The following is a 27,466-nucleotide window of genomic DNA, read 5'->3' on the forward strand; positions in this document are numbered from 1 at the left end:
AAGACTAACCAAATCTATCCAAATCAAATAGCTACTGAACAAATACTTGTTTATTTAGATAATAAACATAACAAAGGTAGGATTAAATAAGATAATATATGTCCTTGGTTCCCAAAGTGTGTGCTGAGGTAGCCCAGGGTGCCCAAGTACATTCACGGGGTGCTGTAGATAGTTTGAAATTTTAAGGGAAACAAGGCAGTATTCAATACTTAGCAGACACCATGTGAACTGCTAGCTCAAGGTCAAAGTTTTAACATGGGATTGACCTATGTTCCTTTTGATAACATGTCTTCATTGAGCTGAGTTTTTTGGTAGCTGCTGCAATTAAAAGCAAGCATTGTGTAGAAATCAATGTGGAACATAAAATAAGGGTAGTGTATCCAATCTGATTCCAAGTTGGGAGGTTTGTGCCCAACAGGTATATACATTCTATTAGTACATAATTTTGGTTAAGAATTAGGTAAAATATTTTTATTTTAAGTATTTTTTTCAAATGGCTACTAAGTTGTTAGAACATAAATACTGAAGTTTTTTGAATCCAAATACTTAATATATGAAACTGTTAGGTGTTTCTTTTGGTCTTGGGGCACCAAGAAAAAATTACTATGGGCATCATAAACCGGAAATTGTGGAGACCTGAGCCTTCTTTTTTTTTTTTTTGAGACAGAGTCTTGCTCTCAGACTGGAGTGCAATGGTGGGATCTCAACTCACTGCAACGTCTGCCTCCTGGGCTCAAGTGATCCTCCTGCCTCAGGCGCCCAAGTAGCTGGGGCTATAGGCATGCACCACCACACCTGGCTAATTTTTGTATTTTTAGAGGACACAGGGTTTTGCCATGCTGCCCAGGCTGGTCTCAAACTCCTGGGCTCAAGAAATCCCCCCACTTCAGCCTCCCAAAGTGCTGGGATTATAGGTGTGAGCCACCACACCTGGCCAACTTGAGTCTTAGCTGAGTATGCAGTGCATAGAAATTCCTAGTAACTGTTAGGCAGTATAATTAATTATATGACAGATGTAAATATTTCAGTAAGCTGGGAATTTGTGTAACGCTTTATTTCAATGGCATCAAAATCTAAGAAATCAAGGAGGAAAAGTCATGAAAGTGGGGGAGGAGCAGCAATCAAGGAATCCAAAGGAAATAGAATGATTTTGTGCTTTTGATCAATAGTGAGTCAGTTTCTGCTTAGCACTAATAAATCCCTTAGGAGGGAGCATGACTAAAAATTTGCCATTTGATGCATTTCTTTTTCCCACAGGGATAATCTAATGAGTGGAATGCCTTCAGGAGGCCACCCACATATTATCCCCAAAGGATCAATCTCAAATGGCAGCAGTACTACCACACTCTAAATACCATCTCTACCTGCCCACTCCCATTGATGCTGTACACATTTACTTCCCTAACTCTGTTCTCTTCCCTGAACTCATCTCATATCCTATTATTTACTTATACCCATTTGGATTTCTAATAGACATAAAAACTTAACATTTCCCCCCAGGAGTCTATTAATTTTCTTCCTGCACACACTGTCCTTACTCCAGGTCTGCTCTGTCTCAAGTCTTCCTCATCTCAATAAATGATATCTGAATTCATTATAGCAATTGCTCAGGCCAAAAGCTTTGGAGTCATCTTGATATCTCCCTTTCCCTCAGACTCCACATTCTATACATAAGAAGTCTTGTGGGCTTCTGATGACATCTGCTCACCTCTGCTGCATAGCCTATGCCACCACTCCTTTTGCCAGGACTACTGCAGCAGCCCCCAAAGTCTCCTTGTCCCATTACAGTATACTTTTCACATAGTAGCTGGAGTGATCACTTCAAAATCAGATATTACTTTAAAGCTGTATGATGACTTCTTACCGCTTTTGGGATAAATTTCAAACTCTACCACATCTTCTAAGGATTTTCATGATTATCACAATACTTCTTTGACCTCACCACCTGATCAACTTGACTTCTTCTTCCTCTTATTTCCCCTCCTCTTCTTATTTTTAATTGATAAATCACAATTTTATACCTTTATGGGGTACCATGTGATATTTATTATGTATATACATAAGCACACAAAATGTGGGATGATTAAATCAAGCTAATTAACATATCCATCACCTCACTTATTTATCACTTTTTGTGGTAAGATGTGAAGTCTACTCTCTTATTTTGAAATATGCAATACATTATTGACTACAGTCATCCTCTGTTCAACAAATCTCAAAAATATATTCCTCCTGTTTATCTGAAACTTGTAGCCTTTGACCAACAACTCCCCATTCCCTCCTCCTGCTTCCCCCAGCCTCTGGTAACCATCATTCTACTGTCTACTTCATGAGCTCAGTTTCAGCTTGACTTCTTCATAGCACTTATTATCTGATGTTACACACACTCTCTCTATATATATACACACATTCATATATATACATATACACATATACATATGTGTATATACATATACATACACACACATATATGTATGTGTGTATGTGTATATATACATATATTCATATATGCATATATACACACCCATGTATATACATACACACACACACATATATATGTATTTATTTGTTGTTTGTTTGGCTTGATTTTTTTTTAGAGACAAGGTCTTAATATGTTGCCAGGCTGGTATCAAACTCCTGGCCTCAAGCAATCGTCCCACCTTGGCCTCCCAAAGTGCTGGAATTACAGATACGATCCACTGTGCCCAGCCTTGGCTTGCATTTTCTGCCTCCTCCCCACTAGAATGTAAACTCCAAACAAATAAGAACTTTATTTATTATATTCATTGCAGTATCTTCAGCACCTAGAATAGCAAATGGACAATACATATTTATTGAGATGAGATATTTTGATCTCAAACAACAGGAGCTCAATCTGGATGCCTGATGTGGCTATTGAGAATACCAGTTCTGCCATGGTGATACGAATTAGTGACTAGGGAGACTTAGGTGAGAATATATTGTTAGAACAGTGATAATATCTTATTTTGATACTTTAAGGTTTATAAAACCCTTTCACATACATAATCTCCTTTGATTCTCACTCTAACTCTGGCAATGCCGGCACAGCTGACTAGGAATTATTACCCCATTTTGAGAATGTATAAACTTTCTCAGACAGTAAAAGATATCTCGAAAATCATGCAGTGCTTGTGACCATCAGGCCAATGAGAATTATTTTGGAATTTCTATGGTGGGAGGCAGTGTTAGAACAGTGGTTTAGGGATACAAACTTTGGAAGCATGGAGATCTGGTTCTTATTCAGCCACTTACCAGCCAGACATTTACTTTTCCCCACCTGTAAAATGGGGCAATAGGATCAGTTGAAAGAACTTATGTACAGCTCTTAGCACTGTAAGTGCCTGGCATGTAGCAGTTGGCTGATCTATGTGCATATGGGTGTATCTGTTTTATTAGACACTAGGATGTTTTGGGGCAGCTAGTTCAGCCTGGTCTCCCTGCCATCATTTGGATTCCTGAGGGAATCACTAACCCAGAGGAGATTCTTATCTGTTCCATTCTAAGCCAAGGGGAGACCTCTCTTCAAAATAAGAGAGGATTCTGGAGTCTTCTTCCCAAATTGTGAACTGGAAGTCTCCAGGGCTATTCTGCATCATTTGAAGAGCCCTAGATGCCATTTCAGATGCCACACTACTCTGTACTCAAAAAATATTTCAAATAACTACCTCCCCAGTAAGTCTGTTATATGCAAGGCCATGTGTCTGATCCCCAAGGCCTAGATGCTGAGAAGTTACCTGTCCCCAGAACTCAAATCTTAGAGCACTTGTGCATCAGCATCGCTTGAAAGTTAAACAAAAAAATCAGTGCTCAGGTGTCATCCCCAAAGATTTAGATTCATTTAGTTTAGCATAGAGATTCTCTATCTTTAGCATACATCAGATTCACCTGGAGGGCTTATTAAAACAGATTTCTGGGGCCCCCAAATCCTCAGTTTCTGATTCATTCATTTTAAAGTGGGGCCTGAGAATTTGCATATTAAGTTAATTTGCATTTCAGGTGTTGCTGATGCTGCTGGTACCTGGACCACACTTTGAGAACCATTTGAATAGAGAAGGAGTACCCTAATAGCCTAACAAAATTAATCCATCATCTCTGAATGATGATCAATTATATTAGTAAGTTCCTGAGCCATCCACTTTCTTCTTTTGAACAGACATTAAATCACTATAAAATTATTCCTGAAGCTACCTGTTATTCTTTGCCAAATGTCTAGACAGTTTATCCATGTTGGGATAATGGGCCTCTCCCAGATAATGGCTCATCTTCCCTGTCATTTGCTCTTTAACAATGTAGCACCTTTGATTGCACTGCAACTTAACCATCTGAGCTTCTGCAATTCCATCCCATTTATATCTGTAGAAAATTATTTTTGGTCATAGGTTAGTGCAAAATAAAACTCTTAATTTGGATCTCTCTTCCCAGGAAGATCTGGGTTTAGATTAGGCAGCCAGTAGTTAAAGACAAAGAGTGCTGATCCAGGAGGTTTCTCAGTCAGAAGTAAGAATGAATAGGAAGGTGTGCCTTTAGTTGGAGGTCACACTTGAGAATTCTACAGAGCAATTTTAAGAACAATCAGAAATCTGAAGGTTATCTCCCACAGCTTTCTGGAGCTTTGGCCCATGGTAGACAGGTAAAATCTGTGGCTATCAGAAGGCAGGTGTGGTTCTCCAGGCTAGACTGGCTGTTCAACCCCTACCTACTAGAATTTAAAAGGATGTTTCCTATTGCTGCCCAGATTCCTTTATGATAGAGAACATCTAGGATGGACGTCTTCTATAGCACATGAGAGGACCTGGGGGAGACCGAGGACTGAGGATCAAGTCTCTGTTTCTTTTGCATCAATGCACTGATGGAGGCAGAGGCATTAAAACAAACAAACAAACAAAAAAAACTTTGGACCGTACTAACTGTTAAATAGAGGCTTAAGGCAAAGCTCTTACATGTATGTGGGTAATGAGTAAAAGATGCAGCTGCAACTAATTAGGTAATACCATATTTAGAAGAAAAGAAGACTTGGTTTTGGAGATTTGTATGATACATAGAAATATACTTGACACCCATAATGTATCAAGACAAAAATAGATATACTTTTATCATAGAACTGCAAAAAAATCACTTTATGCATAAATTTTCAAAACTTTCTCTCCCTGTCACTGCTTAGATTTAATCAATGTATAAACTAATTATGTTTACTTCTTCTTAATCCTGCCTTTATCTACGACTCTGAAAAAGAACAAAATATTATCTTTGGTAGCAAGAATAAGAAAGAACATCAGAAGCTCCTACATGTTTTCCATTGCTTAGTTCTTATCTCTCTTGGCTTACCCGGTGTTGCCTCTCACAGCTGTATTCAATCAGTGCTCGTAGCCAGGAAATGCTCTGTTCACCTCTTCTCCTCCATAAGAGAGACTCTTCACTGTCTTCTTCCTTTTTCAGATAAACACTCAGCAGGCCAGTTCCCCCTCCATACATGTGGTAGAAAAAGGTCAAGCAGTGTTTTCCGGAGACTCCTCGCAGAGGCCTGGACAAGAGGCGTGCTTTTTGTCCATACACCATGTGGGAGGCCTCAATGTACATGTAGTAGCCTTGAGGTGAATGCAAAAGCAGGTATTGTTAAAAAGGACACAAATTACATTTTCTCCCTCCATAGTGTTCTTTCAGAGTGTCAAGTCAAGATGACCTGACAAAGTACTGATAAAGGGTTTTATAATTTTGAAGAATACATATTATCTAAGGAAAATAAGTTACAAAAATGAGACCAGCAAAATGATTTCTTAAATGATTTATAATTCAGTTTAATTTGTATCTTGTATAGAGGTAATTAATATACCAGTATTATGCCACTGATACAGTGGTTAACACATCAGAATTTATATTACTCATTCATGGACAATATTCTAAAGCTTCCAGACGTTGGTTTGGAGAGAGAGAGAGAATGGGTTTTGTAGTCAGGTAAATCTGGGTTCAAGTCTTGACTCTAATATTTGTTGTCTATGTGATTCTGGTCTAATGAATAATCTCTGAACTTACATTCATCTTTTTAAGATAAGGGTTAATACCTGTGCTACAGAATTGTATTAAGTAACATAATGACATACACTCACATGTCATGCATATTCCATTATTTGTTTCCTGTCCTGCTCAGTTTCTAAAATGGTTTGTGTCACCTCTTTTTTAGTCTTGAAAACATATTCTGTAATATTCTAAAATTGCCTTTCCAATTTCCTTTTCTAATTTTATTTTATTGCTATTTTAAAATTTATTGGTTTCAGGCAGAAACAGGATTAGTCGGCATGAAGATAGGGCAGTGGTGTGCTGCAGCCAACTTCCATGCGCTTCCAATAGCCCATTGTATGCATCCTCTTTCAGCTCCAAGTGACTTCACATTGGTAGCCGGAAATGGACCATGATGGGACTATTTATACCACAGAAACTGGACATGTATACAAGTCAGCACATCCTTCCCAAAGAGAGCCAGTTGGTGTTAAACAATCACTATCATGTCACTGAAGTAAAACTATATATGAATAGTAATGCAAGAGATCTTTTCTAGAGTAGTTCACTGGTAATATAATTCTGTGCATCTGAGGCCCATTTTAAAAAAGGCCCTGAATTCTACATCAGTAGTTGTTAACCTTTGATCACTTGATGAAAAGTTTAGACCTCCGCTACTTGAAAAATATACAAAGAAAGTTTGCATACAACTTTGTTGCTTTGTTTGGTGTTACATATGTGTTTGGAATGAATGTATATGTCTCCCCAAATTCATATGTTGAAGCCCTAACCCTAGTGTGATAGTAATTGGAGATGGGGCACTGGGGAGCTAATTAGGGCTAAACGAGGTCATGAGGTTGAAGCTCTCCTGATGACAGTAGTGCCCTTATAAAAAGAGACACCAGGGAGCTTGTTCTCTCTCTCTCTCTTCAGGTGCACACACCAAGAAAGGCCATGTGAGCACACAGCAAGATGTTGCCTGTCTGCAAGCTAGGAAAAGAGCCCTCACCAGGAACTAAAACAGCTGGCACGTTGATGTTGGACTTTACAGCCTCCACAACTGTGATAGGTAAATTTCTGTTGTTTAAACCACCTAGTCTATGATATTTTGTTATGGCAGCCCAAGCAAACACCAACGTTTTGCCAATTTTGATTTGTTTTTTACATATATGATGTAAAAAGTAATCTTTACAAAGTATCATATGTCTCATTTCATGCAGAAATTGGTGACCAAATCAACAGGAAAAATAAAGAGATCCCAAATAATATATGCAAATGAAATGGTTTCTTTATAGTTCGAAGTTTAATTGATGAATTCTAATCATTTCCAAAAATATGGCAATTGAGATATCCCAACAAGAATTGGTTGGAAGTCCCCTCTGTGTGCCTGAGAGGTCTTTCTCCATTCTCTTTTTCTTATTTCTACAAACACAAATCTGAGTTCTGTAGGCTTATTAAAACAGTGGGAGAAAGCATCATTGGTCTTAATAAATTGTGTGCACTGTGCAACCCCTTCCCCCAGTGTTTTACTCTATAAAGTTTTCACCCTGCAAAACTGGGCTGACTCACAGGATGTGGCCTGCATCAACCAGTCACATCTAAGGAATGATGTTGCCCCAAAGAAGCAGAATCAGAGCAGAGTTCTGTATCTGTCACTTCAGGTTGCCTGTTATCAAGGCATGCTGCCACCAAAGGCTCCACTAGCTGGGGATTCCTGAATGCAGTGAACAAGTAGAAATCAAAACCTCCTTTAGGATACTCTGAAGACTACATGTATTTCAGCCCAGTTCAAAAGTAAATTTTAATTAGAAGGCTAATTGATTTAAATAAGAAATCAAAATTATGGGAGTATCTTTGATCTGGTATGTTACATTTGACATCCAGTCAACTTCAACTTTTCATCTCATTGGCAGTAGTTTCATCCAGACGCAGGCTTAAGGGAAATGGCATAGCTGCCAACTTTCCCATGATCTGCTTAAAAATAATAGCAAAAATCCTGTCAGTGTTCTGGAGTGCTCACCAATGACATCCTCATTACGAAATCCAGTGGTCAGTTTTCAGTCTTCGTCATTTCTGTACCATCAGTAACATTGGACATAGTGGTTTACCACTTCAGAAAGTAGAATTACATTCTTACCTTGGCTTGCAAGACACTGTATTCTCCTGCCTTTTCTCCTCCCTCACTGGTCACTTTTTGCCAGTTCCACTCTCTCTTTTCTGACCTCTTGACCCTGGAGTACCCCAAGGTCCAGTTTTTACTTCACTATTCTTACTACTTTGATGATCTCATCTTGTTTCAGGGCTTTAAATACCAAATATGTTGTTATATCTCAGATTTAAATTTTCAACCTTTTTGCTGAAATCTAGACTCATTCAAACTGTCAAATCAGGTAGACATCTCACACTGAACATATTCGAAACTCAACTTCCTAACAGCCTGAAGTAGACTGAATGTTCAGTTGTTCACACCCGAAACCTGTGAGTTGCACACCACTACTCTCTTTCTCTGCTTCTCCACATCAGGGCTATCAGGAATTCCCATTGGCTCTACCTTTAAAATATATCCAGAATCCAGTCACTTCTCTTCTTATTGCCTCCACTACTATCATCCTGGTCCAGGCTGCTATCATTTCTTGCTTGGATTAATGCAACAGCTTCCCAACTACTCTGTCTGCTTCTACTCTGGTCCCCTGCAATCTCATCTCAAAACTATTCATAGTGCTCCTTCTAAAGCAAAAGCAAAATTGTAACCACTCATTTAAATCCTTCCTTTGGCTCAGCATTTCAGAGTAAAAGCTGAAGTCCTTACAATTAGCTTTATATAGCTATATATATAATCTATATATATATATAATCTATATATATAATTATATAGCTACAGCTATATAATCTCCCACCTATTCTCTTACCTCTCTCATTCCTACTGGCTTTCTCCTCACTCACTGTGTTGCTTGGCCACACTGGCCTTTGTATTATTCCTGGAATATGGCAGGTATGCTGCTGCCTCAAGGCCTTTGTGTGTGCTAACCCTGGGTGTTCCTCTAGATATTCTCAGGTCTCACTCTCTTACCTCCTTTAAGTCTTTGCTCAGATGTTACCTTTTCTATTAGACCTGTTTTGACTATACTATTCCAAATTGCAATCCCTTTTCCCTGGCACTCCTCATTCCCTATACCCTAATTTAATATGTTTTCCATAGTTAACTGCCTCTTAATATACTGTATAATTTTCTTATTTTTATGTTTGCCTGTCTCTTTCCTTTAGAATTCACAAGGGCGAGATTTTTTTCTTGTTTAGTTCACTGCCACGTTCCCAGGTCCTATAACAGTGCTTGGAACATAGCAGACGCTCATTAATATCTGTTGAATGGATGAATGAATGCATTTTTTTCCCCACAGCTCTAAGCACAAACCAATTTGACCATTTCTAGGACACATGGCTCCACCACAGTCACTCCAAATGTGGGAAGTTCTTGGCAATGAGATATTCACTTGACTATGATGCTTCAAGACAAACTAGAGCAAATCCAAGTTGTGGTAAAATTAAAGTCTTATCAAAGCAAATCATCTCAAACAAGTTCTACACTATCAGAAGTATTTTTAAAATGAACACATAAGATAATTCTTTGAGTTCATTACCTTCATTCTTTCACTGGTAAGCAAATTGGTCCACAAGAAGCACGGGTTTTTGCACATTCTGTGATGAAAGGAACCTTCTTCTTTTGTACATATTTTCTTTAACATTTTCTAACTTAAGTTAGGTCAATGTAAACAATAATACAGATATACATAATCCTAACAGAAGGGTGTGTCTAATTTAATTCCATGGAGAGAGAGATCAAGGCATGAAAATGACCATGGTATATCACTTAGCTATGTACAAAGGAATCCCATGCTATCCTACACATAAGTTAGTAGCATGGTAGATGGAAACAATACCCTAATACATTTAACTTAAAAAACATTTCCTCCCAAAAGTCATTTTTAAGACAAGAAAAAAATTTTCACACCTGGCTTTGGAGCTCTGAAAAGGCCCACTTGAATCCCAAGTAAAGGACCTTAGCTATAGATGAACTTCTCAATAGCGGGGAAAAGCTCCTCTGAAGATGCTGTCACTGGGGAACTGGAAAGTAGAGACTAAGGGCCCTGAAACATGAAGTGTTTTCAAAATGGAAGGGAAGCAATGAATTAAACATGAGAGAGATGACCTAAGAATTGTCTTTTGTTTAGGGATGATGATTGTGCATTCCTACTGGTAACAGTACAAGTCTTGACCAGGATTATTCTGAGATTCTGGAAGAGAGGAAAACTCTTAATTATCCCCAGGATCATTTGATTGACTTCTTTCTTTCATGGGCACAATGGACTAATTCATTTACTTTGTGAAGGTTAAGCACTAGTCTGGTTGCCCAGTTCTTCCCAACAGGTTGGGACTCTAACTAAATCAGGGATGGCCTGCACAGCCTCCTCTAACCATCTGTTCTTTGGAGCACACATACCTCTACAGATGTGACTCCTGAAGTCTACTATGCTTTCAGTTTATGCACCTCTGGGCCACAGGTATCAGGCTGAAACTATTCACTAAGGTTTCCAGTTCCAGAAACCTTTGTATTTAGTACCATAAAATATGAGGAGGAGGTTCCAAGATGGCCAAACAGTTCCAGTCTACAGCTCCCAGCGTGAGCGACACAGAAGACGGGAGACTTCTGCATTTCCAACTGAGGTACCGGGTTCATCTCACTGGGGCTTGTTGGACAGTGGGTACAGCCCATGGAGTGTGAGCCGAAGTAGGGTGGGGCATCATCTCACCTGGGAAGTGCAAGGGGTCAGAGAATTGCCTTTCCTAGCCTAGGGAAGCCGTAACAGATGGTACCTGGAAAATCAGGACACTCCCACCCTAATACTGCGCTTTTCCAACAGTCTTAGCAAACGGCACACTAGGAGATTATATCCCGCCCCTGGCTTGGAGGGTCCCACAGCCACAGAGCCTCCCTCACTGCTAACACAGCAGTCTGAGATTGAACTACTAGGCAGCAGCGGGGCTGGGGGAGGGGCGTCCACCATTGCTGAGGCTTGAGTAGGTAAACAAAGCAGCTAGGAAGCTCGAACTGGGTAGAGCCCACTGCAGCTCGAGGGCTGCCTGCCTGCCTCTGTAGACTCCACCTCTGGGGGCAGGGCATAGCTGAACAAAGGCAGCAGAAACTTCTGCAGACTTAAATGTCCCTGACAGCTTTGAAGAGATAGTGGTTCTCCCAGCACAAAGTTTGAGATCTGAGAATGGACAGACTGCCTCCTCAAGTGGGTCCCTGACCCCTGAGTAGCGTAACTGGAAGATACCTCCCAGTAGGGGCCGACTGACACCTCATACAGCTGGGTGCCCCTCTGAGACAAAGCTTCCAGAGGAAGACTCAGGCAGCAACATCTGTCGTTCTGCAGTTTTGCTGTTCTGCAGCCTCTGCTGGTGATACCCAGGCAAACAGTCTGGAGTGGACCTCCAGCAAACTCAAACAGACCTGCAGCTGAGGGTTCTGACTGTTAGAAGGAAAACTAGCAAACAGAAAGGACATCCACACCAAAACCCCATCTGTACATCACCAGCAAAGACCAAAGGTAGATAAAACCACAAAGATGAGGAGAAAACAGAGCAGAAAAGCCAAAAATTCTAAAAATCAGAGCACCTCTTCTCCTCCAAAGGAATGCAGCTGCTCACCAGCAACGGCACAAAGCTGGACGGAGAATGACTTTGACGAGTTAAGAGAAGAGAGCTTCAGATGATCGGTAATAAAAAACTTCTCCAAGCTAAAGGAGGATGTTCAAACCCATCGCAAAGAAGCTAAAAACCTTGAAAAAAGATAAGACAAATGGCTAACTAGAATAAACAGCATAGAGAAGACCTTAAGCGACCTGATGGAGCTGAAAACCATGGCACAATAACTACGTGATGCATGCACAAGCTTCAGTAGCCGATTCGATCAAGTGGAAGAAAGGGTATCAGTGATTGAAGATCAAATGAATGAAATGAAGCGAGAAGAGAACTTTAGAGAAAAAAGAGTAAAAAGAAACAAACAAAGCTTCCAAGAATTATAGAACTATGTGAAAAGACCAAATCCACGTTTGATTGGTGTACCTGAGAGTGACGGGGAGAATGGAACCAAGTTGGAAAACACTCTTCAGGATATTATCCAGGAGAACTTCCCCAACCTAGCAAGGCAGGCCAACATTCAAATTCAGGAAATGTAGACACGAAAGACCCTTCAAAACATCAGTGAATCCTGGAGCTGATTTTTTGAAAAGATCAACAAAATTGATAGACTGCTAGCAAGACTAATAAAGAAGAAAAGACAAAAGATTCAAATAGACACAATAAAAAATGATAGAGGAGATATCACCACCGATCCCACAGAAATACAAACTACCATCAGAGAATACTATAAACACCTCTATGCAAATAAACTAGAAAATATAGAAGAAACGGATAAATTCCTGGAAACATATGCCTTCCTAAGACTAAACCAGGAAGAAGTTGAATCCCTGAATAGACCAATAGCAGGCTCTGAAATTGAGGCAATAATTAATAGCCTACCAACCAAAAAAAATCCAGGACCAGATGGATTCACAGCTGAATTCTACCAGAGGTACAAAGAGGAGCTGGTACCATTCCTTCTGAAACTATTCCAATCAATAGAAAAGGAGGGAAACCTCCTTAACTCATTTTATGAGGCCAGCATCATCCTGATACCAAAGCCTGACAGAGACACAACAAAAAAAGAGAATTTTAGACCAATATCCCTGATGGACATCGATGCAAAAATCCTCAATAAAATACTGGCAAACCAAATCCAGCAGCACATCAAAAAGCTTATCTACCATGATCAAGTTGGCTTCATCCCTGGGATGCAAGGCTGGTTCAACATACACAAATCAATAAACATAATCCAGCATATAAACAGAACCAAAGACAAAAACCACATGATTATCTCAATAGATGCAGAAAAGGCCTTTGACAAAATTCAACAGCCTTTCATGCTAAAAACTCTTAATAAACTAGGTATTGATGGGACATATCTCAAAATAGTAAGAGCTATTTATGACAAACCCACAGCCAATATCATACTGAATGGGCAAAAACTGGAAAAAATCCCTTTGAAAACTGGCACAAGACAGGGATGCCCTCTCTCACCACTCCTATTCAACATACTATTGGAAGTTCTGGCCAGGGTAATCAGGCAAGAGAAAGAAAGAAAGGGTATTCAATTAGGAAAAGAGGAAGTCAAATTGTCCCTGTTTGCAGATGACATGATTGTATACTTAGAAAACCCCATCGTATCAGCCCAAAATCTCCTTAAGCTGATAAACAACTTCAGCAAAGTCTCAGCATACAAAATCAATATGCAAAAATCACAAGCATTCCTATACACCAATAACAGACACACAGAGAGCCAAATCATGAGTGAACTCCCACTCACAATAGCTTCAAAGAGAATAAAATACCTAGAAATCCAACTTACAAGGGATGTGAAGGACCTCTTCAAGGGGAACTACAAACCACTGCTCAATGAAATAAAAGAGGACACACAAATGGAAGAACATTCCATGCTCATGGATAGGAAGAATGAATACCGGGAAAATGGCCATACTGCCCAAGGTATTTGATAGATTCAGTGCCACCCCCATCAAGCTACCAATGACTTTCTTCACAGAATTGGAAAAAACTACTTTAAAGTTCATATGGAACAAAAAAAAAAGCCCGCATTACCAAGACAGTCCTAAGCCAAAAGAACAAAGCTGGAGGCATCATGCTACCTGACTTCAAACTATACTACAAGGCTACAATAACAAAAACAGCATGGTAGTGGTACCAAAACAGAGATATAGACCAATGGAACAGAACAGAGGCCTCAGAAATAATACCACACATCTACAACCATCAGATCTTTGACAAACCTGACAAAAATAAGAAATGGGGAAAGGATTCCCTATTCAAGAAATGGTGCTGGGAAAACTGGCTAGCCATATGTAGAAAGCTGAAACTGGATCCCTTCCCTACACCTTATACAAAAATTAATTCAAGATGGATTAAAGACTTAAGTGTTAGACCTAAAACCATAAAAGCCCTAGAAGAAAACCTCGGCAATTTATTCAGGACATAGGCATGGGCAAGGACTTCATGACTAAAACACCAAAAGCAATGGCAACAAAAGCCAAAATTGACAAATGGGATCTCATTAAACGAGCTTCTGCATGACAAAAGAAACTACCATCAGAGTGAACAGGCAACCTACAGAATGGGAGAAAATTTTTACAATTTTCCCATCTGATATTATATCCACAATCTACAAAGAACTTAAACAAATTTACAAGAAAAAATCAAACAACCCCATCAAAAAGTGGATGAAGGATATGAACAGACACTTCTCAAAAGGAGACATTTATGCAGCCAACAGACACGTTGAAAAATATCATCACTGGCCATCAGAGAAATGCAAATCAAAACCACAATGAGATATCATCTCATATCGGTTAGAATGGTGATCATCAAAAAGTCAGGAAACAACAGGTGGTGCTGGAGAGGATGTGGAGAAATAGGAATACTTTTACATTGTTGGTGGGAGTGTAAATTAGTTCAACCATTGTGGAAGACAGTGTGGCAATTCCTCAAGGATCTAGAACTAGAAATACCATTTGACCCAGCCATCCCATTACTGGGTATATACCCAAAGGATTATAAATCATGGTGCTATAAAGACACATGCACATGTATGTTTATTGCGGCACTATTCACAATAGCAAAGACTTGGAACCAACCCAAATGTCCATCAGTGACAGACTGGATTAAGAAAATGTGGCACATACACACCATGGAATACTATGCAGCCATGAAAAAGAATGAGTTCATGCCCTCTGTAGGGACATGGATGAAGCTGGAAACCATTATTCTGAGCAAACTATCACAAGGACAGAAAACCAAACACCGCATGTTCTTACTCATAGGTGGGAATTGAACAATGAGAACACTTGACACAGGGTGGGGAACATCACACACCGGGGCCTGTCGTGGGGTGGGGAGATGGGGGAGGGATAGCATTAGGAGTTATACCTAATGTAAATGACGAGTTAATGAGTGCAGCACACCAACATGGCACATGTATACATATGTAACAAACCCACACGTTGTGCACATGTACCCTGGAACTTAAAGTATAATAATAATAAAAAAGATACATCCCCCCAAAAATGAAAGGAAGTCTCGTATGTTGCTTGTTCTATAATTGTGCTGTATAGACTACGTTTGTTCCTATACACATATGCCTGTGATAAATTTTGTTATAAATTAGATGCTGTTAGAGATTAACAACAATAACTTACAATAAAATAGAACAATTATAACAATACTCTGGTGCACAATTTAAAACTTATAAATTGGCCAGTTCTGGAATTTCCCATTTAATATTTTCAGATTGCCATTGACTGAGAGTAACTGAAACTCTGAGTTGGAAAGTGAACCTGTGGATAAGGGAGGACTACTTTATGTCTATTTCATAAAGCAGTACCTATGTAGAGCAATCTAGACAAACATCTTACCTAAACATAATTTTAAGAAATTTATCAATGAATCGGAGTATGCCCTCTGATGCATAAACCAGTTGTTCCTTTTGATGACAAATATTTTTTCTTCTTGACTTGCATATGACACTCACTTTCCCCAGAAAAGATCAGAACTTCACGGAGAGGCACTCTGCCTCACATGTGTTTGGAAAGCAGAGAAAAGCACTGTTTGTTGACAAGTTTTACTACATTACATCTTCAAGCGCTGTCTGTCTCAGCAAACAAAAGTTCTGGATGGGAGCCAGGAAGCCCCAGTGTTGAAGCTTCATACCAACTCACATGTTCTTGCACATGAAGGATTCCAGTCTGTGGAAGGGATTATTAACTGGAGCAAATAAATTACATTCTCTCTATGGGTCATTGTTTAACATTCAAAATGTGGGTTCCAGTGGATCTATTGGGAGATCAGGGTGCCATCTGTTCTTTGCACAGCAACTGTGATGTGTTGAGACACACAGACACACACCACATCCATAATTCTTGATTACGAAGCAGCTGTTCCTCCAGTCTCGTGGCTCTTTTGCAGGGTAGGGAAGGAGCCTGAGTGGCCTGCGTGGAGAGGCTGTGTGGAATGAACAGCTAGCTGCAATCATTAGCTGAAAAAGAATTCTTAAAAATCAGGGAAAGAATATACCAATGTTTTGTGAAGAACAACTGCAGAAGTTGTCGCTCTAAAATTTCTCTTTACGCATTATACTTTTAAGTGATTTTAAAAGGCTGTCATAAATGAGGAGTTCTTGTTTAATGGGTATGGAATTTCAGTTTGGGAAATGAAGAAAAAGCTCTGGAGATGGATGGTGGTGATGGTTGCACAATGATGTGAATAGACTCAATGCCACTGAATTAGACACTTAAAAATGGTTAAAGTATGTTATGTGTATTTTACCACCAAATTTTTAAAAAGCTTGTCACAGAAGCCTTCTCTGTATAAGTAGAATCTGGCAATGTCAGAAACTAACATAATAAAAAATAAGCTATGGAAAGATTGAAGGATATAGGAGACTTTAATAATCCGGAGCTAATTCCTCAGATAGTTACAGACTCACTGGATAGCATTCCTACGTGTCCGAATATCAACTATCAAAATTCTTAAAAGACAGGGACTTGAAATAAACTGGAACTAACACATTAAAACAGAGTTGTGATATTCTTTTGTCTCAAAGCAAACTTATAAATTTCATTATTTAATATTTTAACGTATTATTAATATTTCAATCACACAAGAAGTTCTTGTGTTCTTGGACATGAAGAAGACTTCTACCTTTAGCTGCATATTGGAAGAGAATTTATTTGCCAGAAATATGGAAGTTTTATTGGAATATTTAACTGTACTACAAAAGAAAGTGCTGGTGTTTCTTTCTCTGTAAATTGTTAAATGATGCAGGGTTGCTTTTCTAGAATAGTAGGATCAGGGAGGGAGGACTGAATGACTTCTATTCACTGGGGGAGTCACTGGATAGGAAATAGTTGAAGACATTTTCTCACTAACCTGGATAGTTACTCTTGGCTTATATATTCTAGTATCATTTGGCTACAAAATCCCTGTAAACTCCAGGTCAACTAAAACTAATGTTTACAAGGAATTCTGACAGCATAGTATCATATAAATGTTAATAAAATTATAATGGCTAGTACCACCGTGGGAATTTCGTTAAGACTTGTATTTATTGTCTCATAAATACTGTAGTCTCAAGTTCCACAACCCCCACTGGTTGCCTGAAATTGTGGATAGTACCAAACCATATATATACATACTATGCTTTTTTCTATACTATATACTGATAATAAAGTTTAATTTACAAGTCAGGAACAGTAAGAGATAGACAACAATAATAATAAAATAGAACAATTATAACAATATAATAAGAGTTATGTGCATGTGATCTTTCTCTCTCTCTCTCTCTCCAAATCTTACTGTACAGTACTCACCATTCTTGTGCCGATGCAAGATGATACAATGCATTCGTGATGAGATAAAGTGGGATGAATGACCCAGGCATTGTAAAGTAGCGTTAGGCTACTATTGACTTTCTAAGGATACATCAGGAGGAGCATCTGATTTGAGTGATCCTGGATGAATGAGCCATGACGACATTGATGGTTGGATGTCAGGAAAAGATGATGTCAGTGTTTGGAGATCCTCAATAGTTGAAGGTTTTTGTTTTGTTTTGTTTTTGCCAAAACTTTTGGAAGAGCATTGTAATAGAATGTTATTGTCTCTTTCTTTTTAACTCATTAAAGTGTTGCCACAAATGTTGTAATCCTTTGATCATACTGGTGACTTTAATGCTGCATTCCATCCTAGGATCATGTTCCATAATTTTGTCCTTTGATGTCTGTGCAATTTGAAACACTTTGGCAAATTTCAGTAATACCCACACAGCTGGTTTTGCTTTGGTTTCTTCATCTTTCTCTTCCTCTGTAGATAACATGTTCTTCCAATTCCTCATTTGGTAATACTTGAAAACCTTCAATATGTTCTTCCATTTCTTCATCAAGTATGTTGGCAAATCCTCCACCAACTTGTCTTGCCATGTGAATGATTTTCCTAACTTCTTCATCAATCCCCAGAAAGCCTTTAAAATCATTCACAACTTTACTCCATAAGTTCTTCCAGCAGACATTTGCAGTTTCTGTTTTTAATTTGTCCGTTGCAGCTTTGATGAATGTTATTGCATCTGTAATAGTGAATGATTTCCAGAACAGATTATATCCAGATTAGGGTCTACATCAATTGCTGATCAAATGTGATCAAATACAAGGCAGGTGTATGTAGCCTTGACAAACTGAATGATGGTAAAAAGCTAAAGCAATGAGGTTGTATTCAGAGGCAAAAACACAACCTGAACATTTTCATTTTGTGTTTTATAGCTGACAGATTTAGGATGACTAGGAGCATTGTCTCTTATTAACAGGACTTTAAATTCCAACTCTTTGTCTTCCAAGTATTTTTTTTCCATTTCTGGGATAATACATTGGTGGAACCATTTCATAATCAAGATGGCTGTCACCCATGCTTTCTATGTTGCCAGAACATGGGCAGTTAATTTTTGTTTTCCAGAGTACTGGGTTCTTTGCTTTGTACACTATCTTGGCTTTATCATATGCCCTGAAGCACTGCCATGTGGTTCCAGAGTTCATCTGTCCTTCCATGTTTTATGCCTTGGTGCCTCCTTTGCACTTTTATGAATGCAGGTTTTATCTTCTTCCGGAAGACTTGAAGATTTGCTTTAGATGGCATCCTTTCTTTTTAATTATTTCTTCAACTCTTTTGGAAAGGTAGCAGAACCTTCATCAGCAGATGCAACCTCTTCAGTATTTTTTATATTTGTCAGTCCAAACTTATTTTTGAATCTATGTAACCATCCCTTACTTGCAGTAAATGGCTTGGTGTCACTTGTTTCAGGGGATCCCTTGCTGAAGTCTTCATATAGTCTCAATGCTTTCTGTTGCAACATTTTGTCATCAATTGAAACATGTTTTCTTTTCATGTCTTCCACCCACAAACTTAATGCCTTTTTCATGTTCACTAAATACTTATCATTTATTGTGGCCATAACTTTTGCAGTTTGACATGCAACAGCACAACTAGCACAAATTTCTTTTTCCCTGTTCACAATGTCACAGATAGAAGGTGATATGGTTTGGCTGTGTCCCCAACCAAATCTCACCTTGAATTCTAATAATCCCCACGTGTCAAGGGTGGGGCCAGGTGGAGAGAATTGAATCATGGGGGCCGTTCCCCGCCATACTGTTATCATGGTAGTGAATAAGTCTCACGAGATCTGCTCATTTAATAAATGGGAGTTCCCATGCACAAGCTCTCTTGCCTTGCCACCACGTAAGAAATGCTTTTGTACTTCGTTCATCTTCTGCCATGGTTACAAGGCTTCCCCAGCCTTGTGGAACTGTGAGTCCATTAAACCTCCTTTCCTTTATAAATTATCCAGTCTCAAGTATGTCTTTATTAGCAGAGTGAGAACAGACCAATACAGAAAGTTTCATTGTTAATGTAGTCCTTAGCAAACTTAGCATACAATTGTCTTTTCTTTCCTTATCAAATCAAGAACTTTCACCTTTTCACTTAAAGGAAGCACTTCATGGTTTCTCTTTGGCATATCTGAATTGCCAGGAACACTACACTTGTGCTTTGGGCCACTAGGAAGTAAAATGAAGGTAACAAACACTAGCACTGTGGTACCAGAACATCTGATAATGGAGACGGCTACTAAGTGACTCATGGTCAGAGAGCATAGACAGCGTGGATGATGCTAGTGAAATGGGTGATTCATGTGCTGGGTAGGATGGAGAAGGATGGGGCCGGACAGTGTGAGATTTCATAACACTACTCAGAACTGCACTCAATTTAACTTTTGAATTATTTATTTCTGGAATTTTCCATTTAATATTTCAGACCATGGTTTATTGCCCTCAGAGAGCAAGATCACAGATAAGAGGGGACTACTGTAAGTACCATCTATGTCAGGAAACTTTGTTTCTGCCAGGATAGAGCTACTCAAGTAAACGGTGGCAGGAAATAGTTTGTCAAATCCTACAGAGTCCATCCCACTTCGATGCAAGTCACTATCCATCTGTTACAGATACCATTATTATGTTATTAAATAGGAGCCAGGTGGTGCGGCTGGATTTGGTTGGTTGGTTGGTTTTTTGGTCTTTATTGTTGTTCTACTAGAATGACTTCTTCTACAAATGTTTCCCAAACTTTAGTCATACAAATATCACCTTTGTGGTATTTTTTTGCCTATCCGTATTTGTACTATTATTCATTTAATGCTTTTCTTTAAATAGATTCCATTTTTTAGTACATTTATTCAAACAGGAAACTTCATATTAGCATGAAAATAGACAGCTAGCTGTAAACCTGTGAAACAATGGTTTTGATGTACTGGTTATATATTTTTCTTGTACATGAATATTACTAACAAATTAGAAAAATATTCATGTACTTACCACTTGAGTTACCTGGTGGTAAATGTAATGTAATCTGGGTAATATTGGCCTAAGGTTCCAACAGAATTTCTGGTTTCTACTAACTCATTTTACTTGTACTCATATGTCATAATTTTCTATTTTATAAAAGCACAAATGACAAAACAATGAGTCCAGGAAAATACTCCAGAGGTAAACATCAGAATTTGTAAAAGACTCACTAATTGTAAAAATAATAATACCATTCAATTCAGTGGAGCTTATAATAATATCATTCAGTTCAGTGGAGCTTACATATTATTCTTTTCACAAACAGAATCTCAGTTAATCATCAGAGCCACACTATGAGATTAGCAGATGTCAGTCTGTGCTACTACAGCAAAATACCTAAGATTAGGTAATTTATAAAGAACAGCAGTTTATTTCTCACGGTTTTGGAGGCTGGTAAGTCCATGATCAATGTGCCGACAAGTTTGCTTGTCTAACAAGGACTGCATCTTCCACAGGGGTGGAATGCTATGTCTTCACATGGTGGAAGGCATGAAGGCAAGCCAGGCGAATGCTGCTTGAAACCTTTTACAAAGGCCTCAATCCCATTCGCAAGGGAGGAGCCCTCATTGCCTAATCATCACCTCTTAAGGGTCCTGTCTGTTAATTCTGTTACATTGGCCATTAAGTTTCAACACCTGAAATTTGGAGGAGACACATTCAAATCATAGCAGCAGGTCATTGATTGTTATCTTTATTTTACATATGAGGAAACTGAAGCTCAGAGAAGTCATGTAATTATTCCCCAGGTTATGCAGGCAGCAAATGGCAGAGGCAGCTCATTGTTTGATCTTTCCACACCATACTGTACTCTAGAATTTGGAAAGGTTTATTGCATCACCAGTTAGTAAGTCAGGAACTATAGCTCCCTTGGAATTGCTACATATGATGATGTATTGATTCTGATAGACACAAAGTAAACTGAAATATTTATAGTGTGGCTTTTCTGAGCTTCTGTTTTTATTTAATGGATCCATACGGACTGACCAGCTAATGTACCTGTCTGTAAAACAGCTTTGTAGGCCTCTCCCCTTTCTTTTTCCTCCCTGTCTGTCTGTTTCAAGTATAGATGACAGGCTTTAAGAATGGGAAGTGAAAAGGCAGAATTCAATCGACAAATGCAGGTATATCTTCATAAAGTCCCAGAGTGCACCGCATTCATTCAAAAAGAATCTTGTTACCACCAATACCAAACAAATACCCTGTGGTCATCAAGGAGAAAAATACTGTGCTCCTAGCCAAGTCTTTGAGTTTATTACTTTACTAATGTATAGAATAGAAAGTTCAGCCATTTTGGTATCCTGCCATTACTTTATTGCCTATATATGGAAAGGAGACATAGAAAAGGTTGTTAAGACTAAATGCAATAAATGAGCAATACAGGCTATAGGAGGTCTTCTTTTCAAATGTAATATAATAATTGCTTAAATTGAACATCTAATTACAGGCAAGCTTCTTGTTGCTATCTCAGGATCCAAGCAGACAATAGTTAATTCTGCCTTGAATGGGTTTTATTCAGTGTTTTAATATTTTAAATTCATATGATGCCTTAGCTGACCTAGAAGATCCGATCTACCTCCAGATCTATTAACTTGTTGAGTAATTAAAATTTTCTTATTTTAGAATATATCCTCCACAGAAAAGAAATTTCAGTGACATCAATCTAAGTAATACTACATTTATAATATAGATTACTTTCCAAAAAACCTTTAGGTGATTATCAAAGTGGTTTCTCTGATAACTGAACAAAAAAGACAAGTAAATTACTTTGTTCCTATGATGGTTGACAAAGCGTCTTTGCTTGACTGAACTTCAGTCAGGCTCCTAAGCCTTCTCCTAGGCCTGTCTTTGTACTTACTTGTAAAATCCAGTTTTAGCAGGAACCCTAATAAGTTAGTTTAGCAAGAACCCTCAATATCAATCACCCTCAATATAAGGTTCCTCATCCTTCATCATCCTCCAGGTGATGTCCAATCACCATGCCTGTCCTCAGCAAGAATCCTGTTAGGTTGGTTTAGCCAGAGCCTCCCTTACCCTTGATGTTACCTCCTAGTCATTTTTCATTCACTGACCCTCAACCAACCATTTGACTATAAATTCCCACTTGCCCACACTTTTTTCAAAGTTGAGCCCGATCTCTCTTCCCTATTGCAAAATCCCATTGCAGTGGTCCCTATAACTATCAGAATGATACTGAATCAAGCCTGCCGTACTGTGCTTTAACAAGTATCATTGCATAATTTTTTCTTTAACATAGTTGGATGTCACCAATATTTATTACTCAAGATGAGGACTTATAAAGGGAAAGAAATAGAAAATTCCATGGTCTCTTAGGCAGTTTAAAGCCAAAGGCCATATAAATATAAATTTGCATATTCTTCCCCTCCTACCCCTTGTCAAAGAACAGCACACCATGGGATAAGGTAATCTTAGATACAGCAAGGCCTTGGGCAGAACAGTCAGAACATATCAACAGAAGAATATGTCGTAAGAGGGCAGAGACACAAATGTCTCATTCAAAGCACTATGACTGGTTGACTTGTAGTACAGAAAAGAGTATATTTTGAGTGTAATAATCATGTTCTTAAATAAATAATGCTGAAAAATAAAATGCCAAAGACATCCCCTCTGTCTCTGTTAAGTAACTTGTAGCAGAGCTATACTCTGCTGAGAAAAATTAGAAAAAAAGATAATTTTTTTAAGAAAACACCTGTTTTGAAGTTATCAGAGAGATTTCCAAACAGCAAAGACATGAGGGTCCAAGATCTAAGAAAAAATGAAAGGTCAGTGAAATGAGCTCAGTATTCTTCAAGATGCTTTCCACTTGGGGGACCTGCCTGTTCAGTTTAGATGCCATTCAGAGAACAACGGCCAAGTGGCAAGAGAAACCAACAGATCTCACTGGGTTGGGAGGGCAGTAACTGAATTTCAGGGCTACCAAAGCAGACAAGACATTCAGGGACAAGTTTTCTGAGAAAAGGGAGGTATGAAAAAGTGATCCCATCACTTGTTAATCTTCTAAGGCATTTGTGAAATTCCTAAATTGCGGAGAGCAAGAGGACAAGAAGCCAAATGCAAAACAAAGTGGGATTTTCAGGAATCTTATCAGCTGAAGAGACACAAACTGAAGTTTAGTACATACTAAGGAGGAGAGTTCCTAGTTAAATCCGAGAGTATATTTTTGGAGGGTATATCCTAGGTTTAGGGTAGAAGCAGAAGTAGGCCAGCATAATAGAACTATAACACTACCTCAAGTTAGCTTAGTTCTGATTGGACTGAGGTGACTTGCTCTATTCTAGTTGTCTACTGGAGAATAGGTTGAATTCTCTCTAGAGGGAAATACTATCACCCCAGGATTCTATAATTTTTCATTGACAAGTCCATTATTCAATCAAATCCACTAGACATTATCAAGAAACAGGACCAGAGGGGATGGGGGTGGGGGTAACAGATGATAGAAGCAGAACCACAAGTGGCCCACATATGGAGTTATCACACAAGTATTGTAAATAATTATGATTAATAATTCAATATGAGCATTTATGTGTTTAAGAAAATAGATAAGACAGAGAATTTCACCAACGAACTCAAATCTATTCAAAAGCAAAAAAAAAAAATCAGGAGGAGGAATATGGAGCCTTCAAAATGGCGGAGTAAGGACCCCTGAAAATCTGTTCTTCCATAAAAGCAATGAGAACACTTGCAAAAAAACTGTCACAATCAACTTTTTCAGAATTCTGGAAATTAACTAAAGGCTTTTGACAATCCAAGAGTACTTTTCCCAAGAAAAATGATTGAATTTTGCTAAGAACAGTGACCTTTTTTCTTGCCGTAATTCCATCTCCATCTCTTCTACTCTACAAAAGATGTGAAAGCCAAGAGCTTTATAACTATGTGTTTTAAATAGCAGTAACTTAGCAGCCACTGGAAGATACAGAGCAGATTTGGAGCTCCCTAAAAGCCCCATCTCTAGAGAATTGGCTTTATTTAACCTGTTTAGCAGCTTCTGAAAAACTTCATTCTCAGGGCTTGCCTTTATTTAACCTGATTGAAGTAAATCATACTCTGTGTGAACAACTGTGTCCGCATGGCATTTATCAAAAACAATCAGTTAAACAATTGTTTAACATTGCAGCTGCCTGAGGTGGCATTAACAGTTGAAGCTAACAAAAGGCTGACCAAAAAGAAAAGAAAAAATTTGGGGAAATGGGATATCTGTAGGGAGCTTTACAAAGTTCTAGCATATTAACATATTTCTGGAAATCTGAAAGGCCATGCAAATATAAAGAGCTGTACACAGCCCCAGGGAAAAAAAAAAAAAAAAACTGAGAAAGTCCTAATCTGTCACCTCTGGCTGACCTTTAGGCTCTTCATGAGCAAGAAATGGAGGCTAAGGCAAAGTTGTAAACTTCCCACTAGAGCAACAAAGACATGCCCCAACACAAACACAGAACCTGCTGTATTCTGGGGGATCTGTTGGTTTAAGGCATTTAAGGAAAATCTCTGTTCAATAATTAGTTGACTGTTAATCTAGCAGAGCAGAGCCATATACAACAAAGAATATAGACTCTATGGAATTAGTCCAGGAAAGTCACTAAGCAATCGTACAGCAACAATGACAACAAAAACAACAAACAGCACTACCAAAAAAGAAACTGGGGAGAAGAAGAATCTGTAAAACTGTATTATTCAAAATGTCCAGTTTTCAACAAAAAGTATGAGACACACAAAGATATAGGAAACTATTGCCCATACACAGGATAAAAAGCAGTCAATAGAAGTTATCCCTGAGGAAGTCAAGACATTGGACTTACTATGCGAAGACTTTAAGTCAATTATTACAAATATGTTTAAAGAATTAATGAAAGCCATTTCTAAATAAAGTATGAGAATGATGTCTCAATGCATAGAGAGTATCACTAAAAATACTACAAATTATAAATAAGAACCAAGTAGGAATTATAGATTTGAAAAGTATAATGAAATAAAATATTCATGAGAGGGGCTCAGCAGCAGATTGGAACTGGCAGAAGAAAGAATCACTAAACTTGAAGGCAGGTCAATTAGATTATCCAATCTGAAGAACATAAAGAAAAAAAGATAGAAAAAATGAACAGAGACTCAGAGACCTGTAGGACACCATCAAGTGTACCAACATATGCATAGTGGAAGTCCCAGAAGGGAAGAAAGAGAAAGGGGAAGAAAGAACATCTGAAAAATTAACAGCCAAAACCTTTTCAAACCTGATTTTAAAAAATATAAATCTGTACATTCAAGAAAGTCAAAGAACTTCAACTAGGAAAATTCAAGGAGTCACTCCTAGAAAAATTACATCTAACTATTACAAGCCAAAGACAATGAGCAAATCTTTTTAATTAATAAAATTTTTTCTTTGCTAATCAGCTGACTTTAAGGTGAGAATCTTGAAAGCAAAAGTGACTCATTAAATACAAGAGAACCTCAATAATATTAACAGCTAACTCCTCATCAGAAACTATAAAGGCCAGAAGATAGTGAGATGACATATATAAAAGTGTTGAAAGAAAACTAAGAATTCTATATGCAGGAAATCTACCCTTCAGAAGCAAAGGGGAACTTATGACACTCTCAAATAAATAAAACTAAATTCATCACCAGCTACTAAAGGAAGTCCTTCAGGCTAAAAGCAAAGGGTACTAGATAGTAACTCAAATTTGTATGAAGAAATAAAAAGTACCAGTAAAGATAACTGTGTGGGTAAATATAAAGAACAGAATAAGTATATTTTTATTTATCTTCTATCTGATTTAAAAGACAACCAACTGCATAAAGCAATAATTACAAAACTGTGTCAATGGGCTTATAACACAAAAAGGTGCCATATTCATGATAGAATAATAGAAGGAGGAAATGAAGCATAGTTTTTGTGTGCTGTGAAATTAAGTTAATATTAATATGAACTAGATTATCTTAAGTTGTTAATTGAGGGCCAGAAGTGGTGGCTCATGCCTGAATCCCAGCACTTTGGGAGGGCAAGGTGAGAAAATGGCTTGAGCCCAGGAGTTTGAGACTAGCCTGGACAACATGTGAGACCCCACTTCTTTCTTAAAAAAAAAAAAAAAAAAAAAAAAAAACCAATTGTTTTGATCGCCTCTCAGTGTTTTGGCTAAGATCAAGTGTAGTATCTGTTCTTATAAGCTTAATATCTGATATGTCCTCTATCTGAGGATACTATATTAAATGGGTTTTTGGAGCAGGGAGATGGGATAGGAGCTTACTCTGTCCACTCCAGGCATTGACCTGATATTTTAGTACCTCCAGAAATGGTGCACCCCCTTTGGGAGATAACATTTTTAAAAATTACTTGTAAAAATATTTTTTAAAGGTGTTAATTGAAATCCCTAGGGCAACCACTAAGAAAATAACTTAGAAATATATAGTAAAATAAAACAACAGAATTAAAATGGTATATTAGAAAATATCTATTTAACATAAAAAACAGTAATAGAAGAATAAAGGAACAAAAAGAAGATGTAGCACATACAGAAAACAAATGCTGAAATGCAAACACAAATTCTACTTTATTAATAATTATGTTAATTGTAAATGGATTTAACACTCTGATCAAATGGTAGAGATTGGTAGAATGGATTGAAAAAATGATCCAACGATATGTTGTCTCCAAGAGACACACTTTAGATTCAAATATACAAATAAGTTGAAACTGAAAGATTGGAAAATGATACCATTCATGCAGTTCCCAAAAGAGAACTGGATATAATAATATCAGACAAAATGGACATGAGTTGCCATCTCCCACTTGGGATGACTATAATAAAAAAGAGAAAGTTAGAAATGTTGACAAGGAT

At 38.1% G+C, this 27,466-nt stretch overlaps 1 protein-coding gene, 1 long non-coding RNA gene and 1 other non-coding gene across 4 annotated transcripts in view; 2 read left to right on the plus strand and 1 right to left on the minus strand.

Annotated features, from left to right (window-relative positions):
- LOC103878395 overlaps window positions 1-19,316 on the plus strand; it is a 59,312-nt gene extending 39,996 nt beyond the window's left edge. Inside the window, exons 2-3 of the long non-coding RNA XR_002517630.2 lie at window positions 6,949-7,084; window positions 17,543-19,316. This is a non-coding gene — a long non-coding RNA (uncharacterized LOC103878395). The remainder of the gene's footprint in view (window positions 1-6,948; window positions 7,085-17,542) is intronic.
- MAMDC2 (MAM domain containing 2) overlaps window positions 1-27,466 on the minus strand; it is a 171,829-nt gene that overhangs the window by 9,317 nt on the left and 135,046 nt on the right. For both annotated transcript variants that reach the window (XR_002517629.2, XM_009188920.3), the window contains exon 12: window positions 5,347-5,606. Coding sequence is in view for 1 of the 2 variants with exons in the window: in XM_009188920.3 (XP_009187184.1) it covers window positions 5,347-5,606 (260 nt within the window). In the remaining variant the exon portion in view is untranslated. The remainder of the gene's footprint in view (window positions 1-5,346; window positions 5,607-27,466) is intronic.
- Window positions 26,744-26,934, plus strand: LOC116270182. The gene has a single exon (XR_004178107.1). It is a non-coding gene; the product is annotated as a U2 spliceosomal RNA (small nuclear RNA).

The sequence above is a fragment of the Papio anubis genome, chromosome 13 (genome assembly GCF_008728515.1).
Source record: "Papio anubis isolate 15944 chromosome 13, Panubis1.0, whole genome shotgun sequence".
Classification (NCBI taxonomy): domain Eukaryota; kingdom Metazoa; phylum Chordata; class Mammalia; order Primates; family Cercopithecidae; genus Papio; species Papio anubis.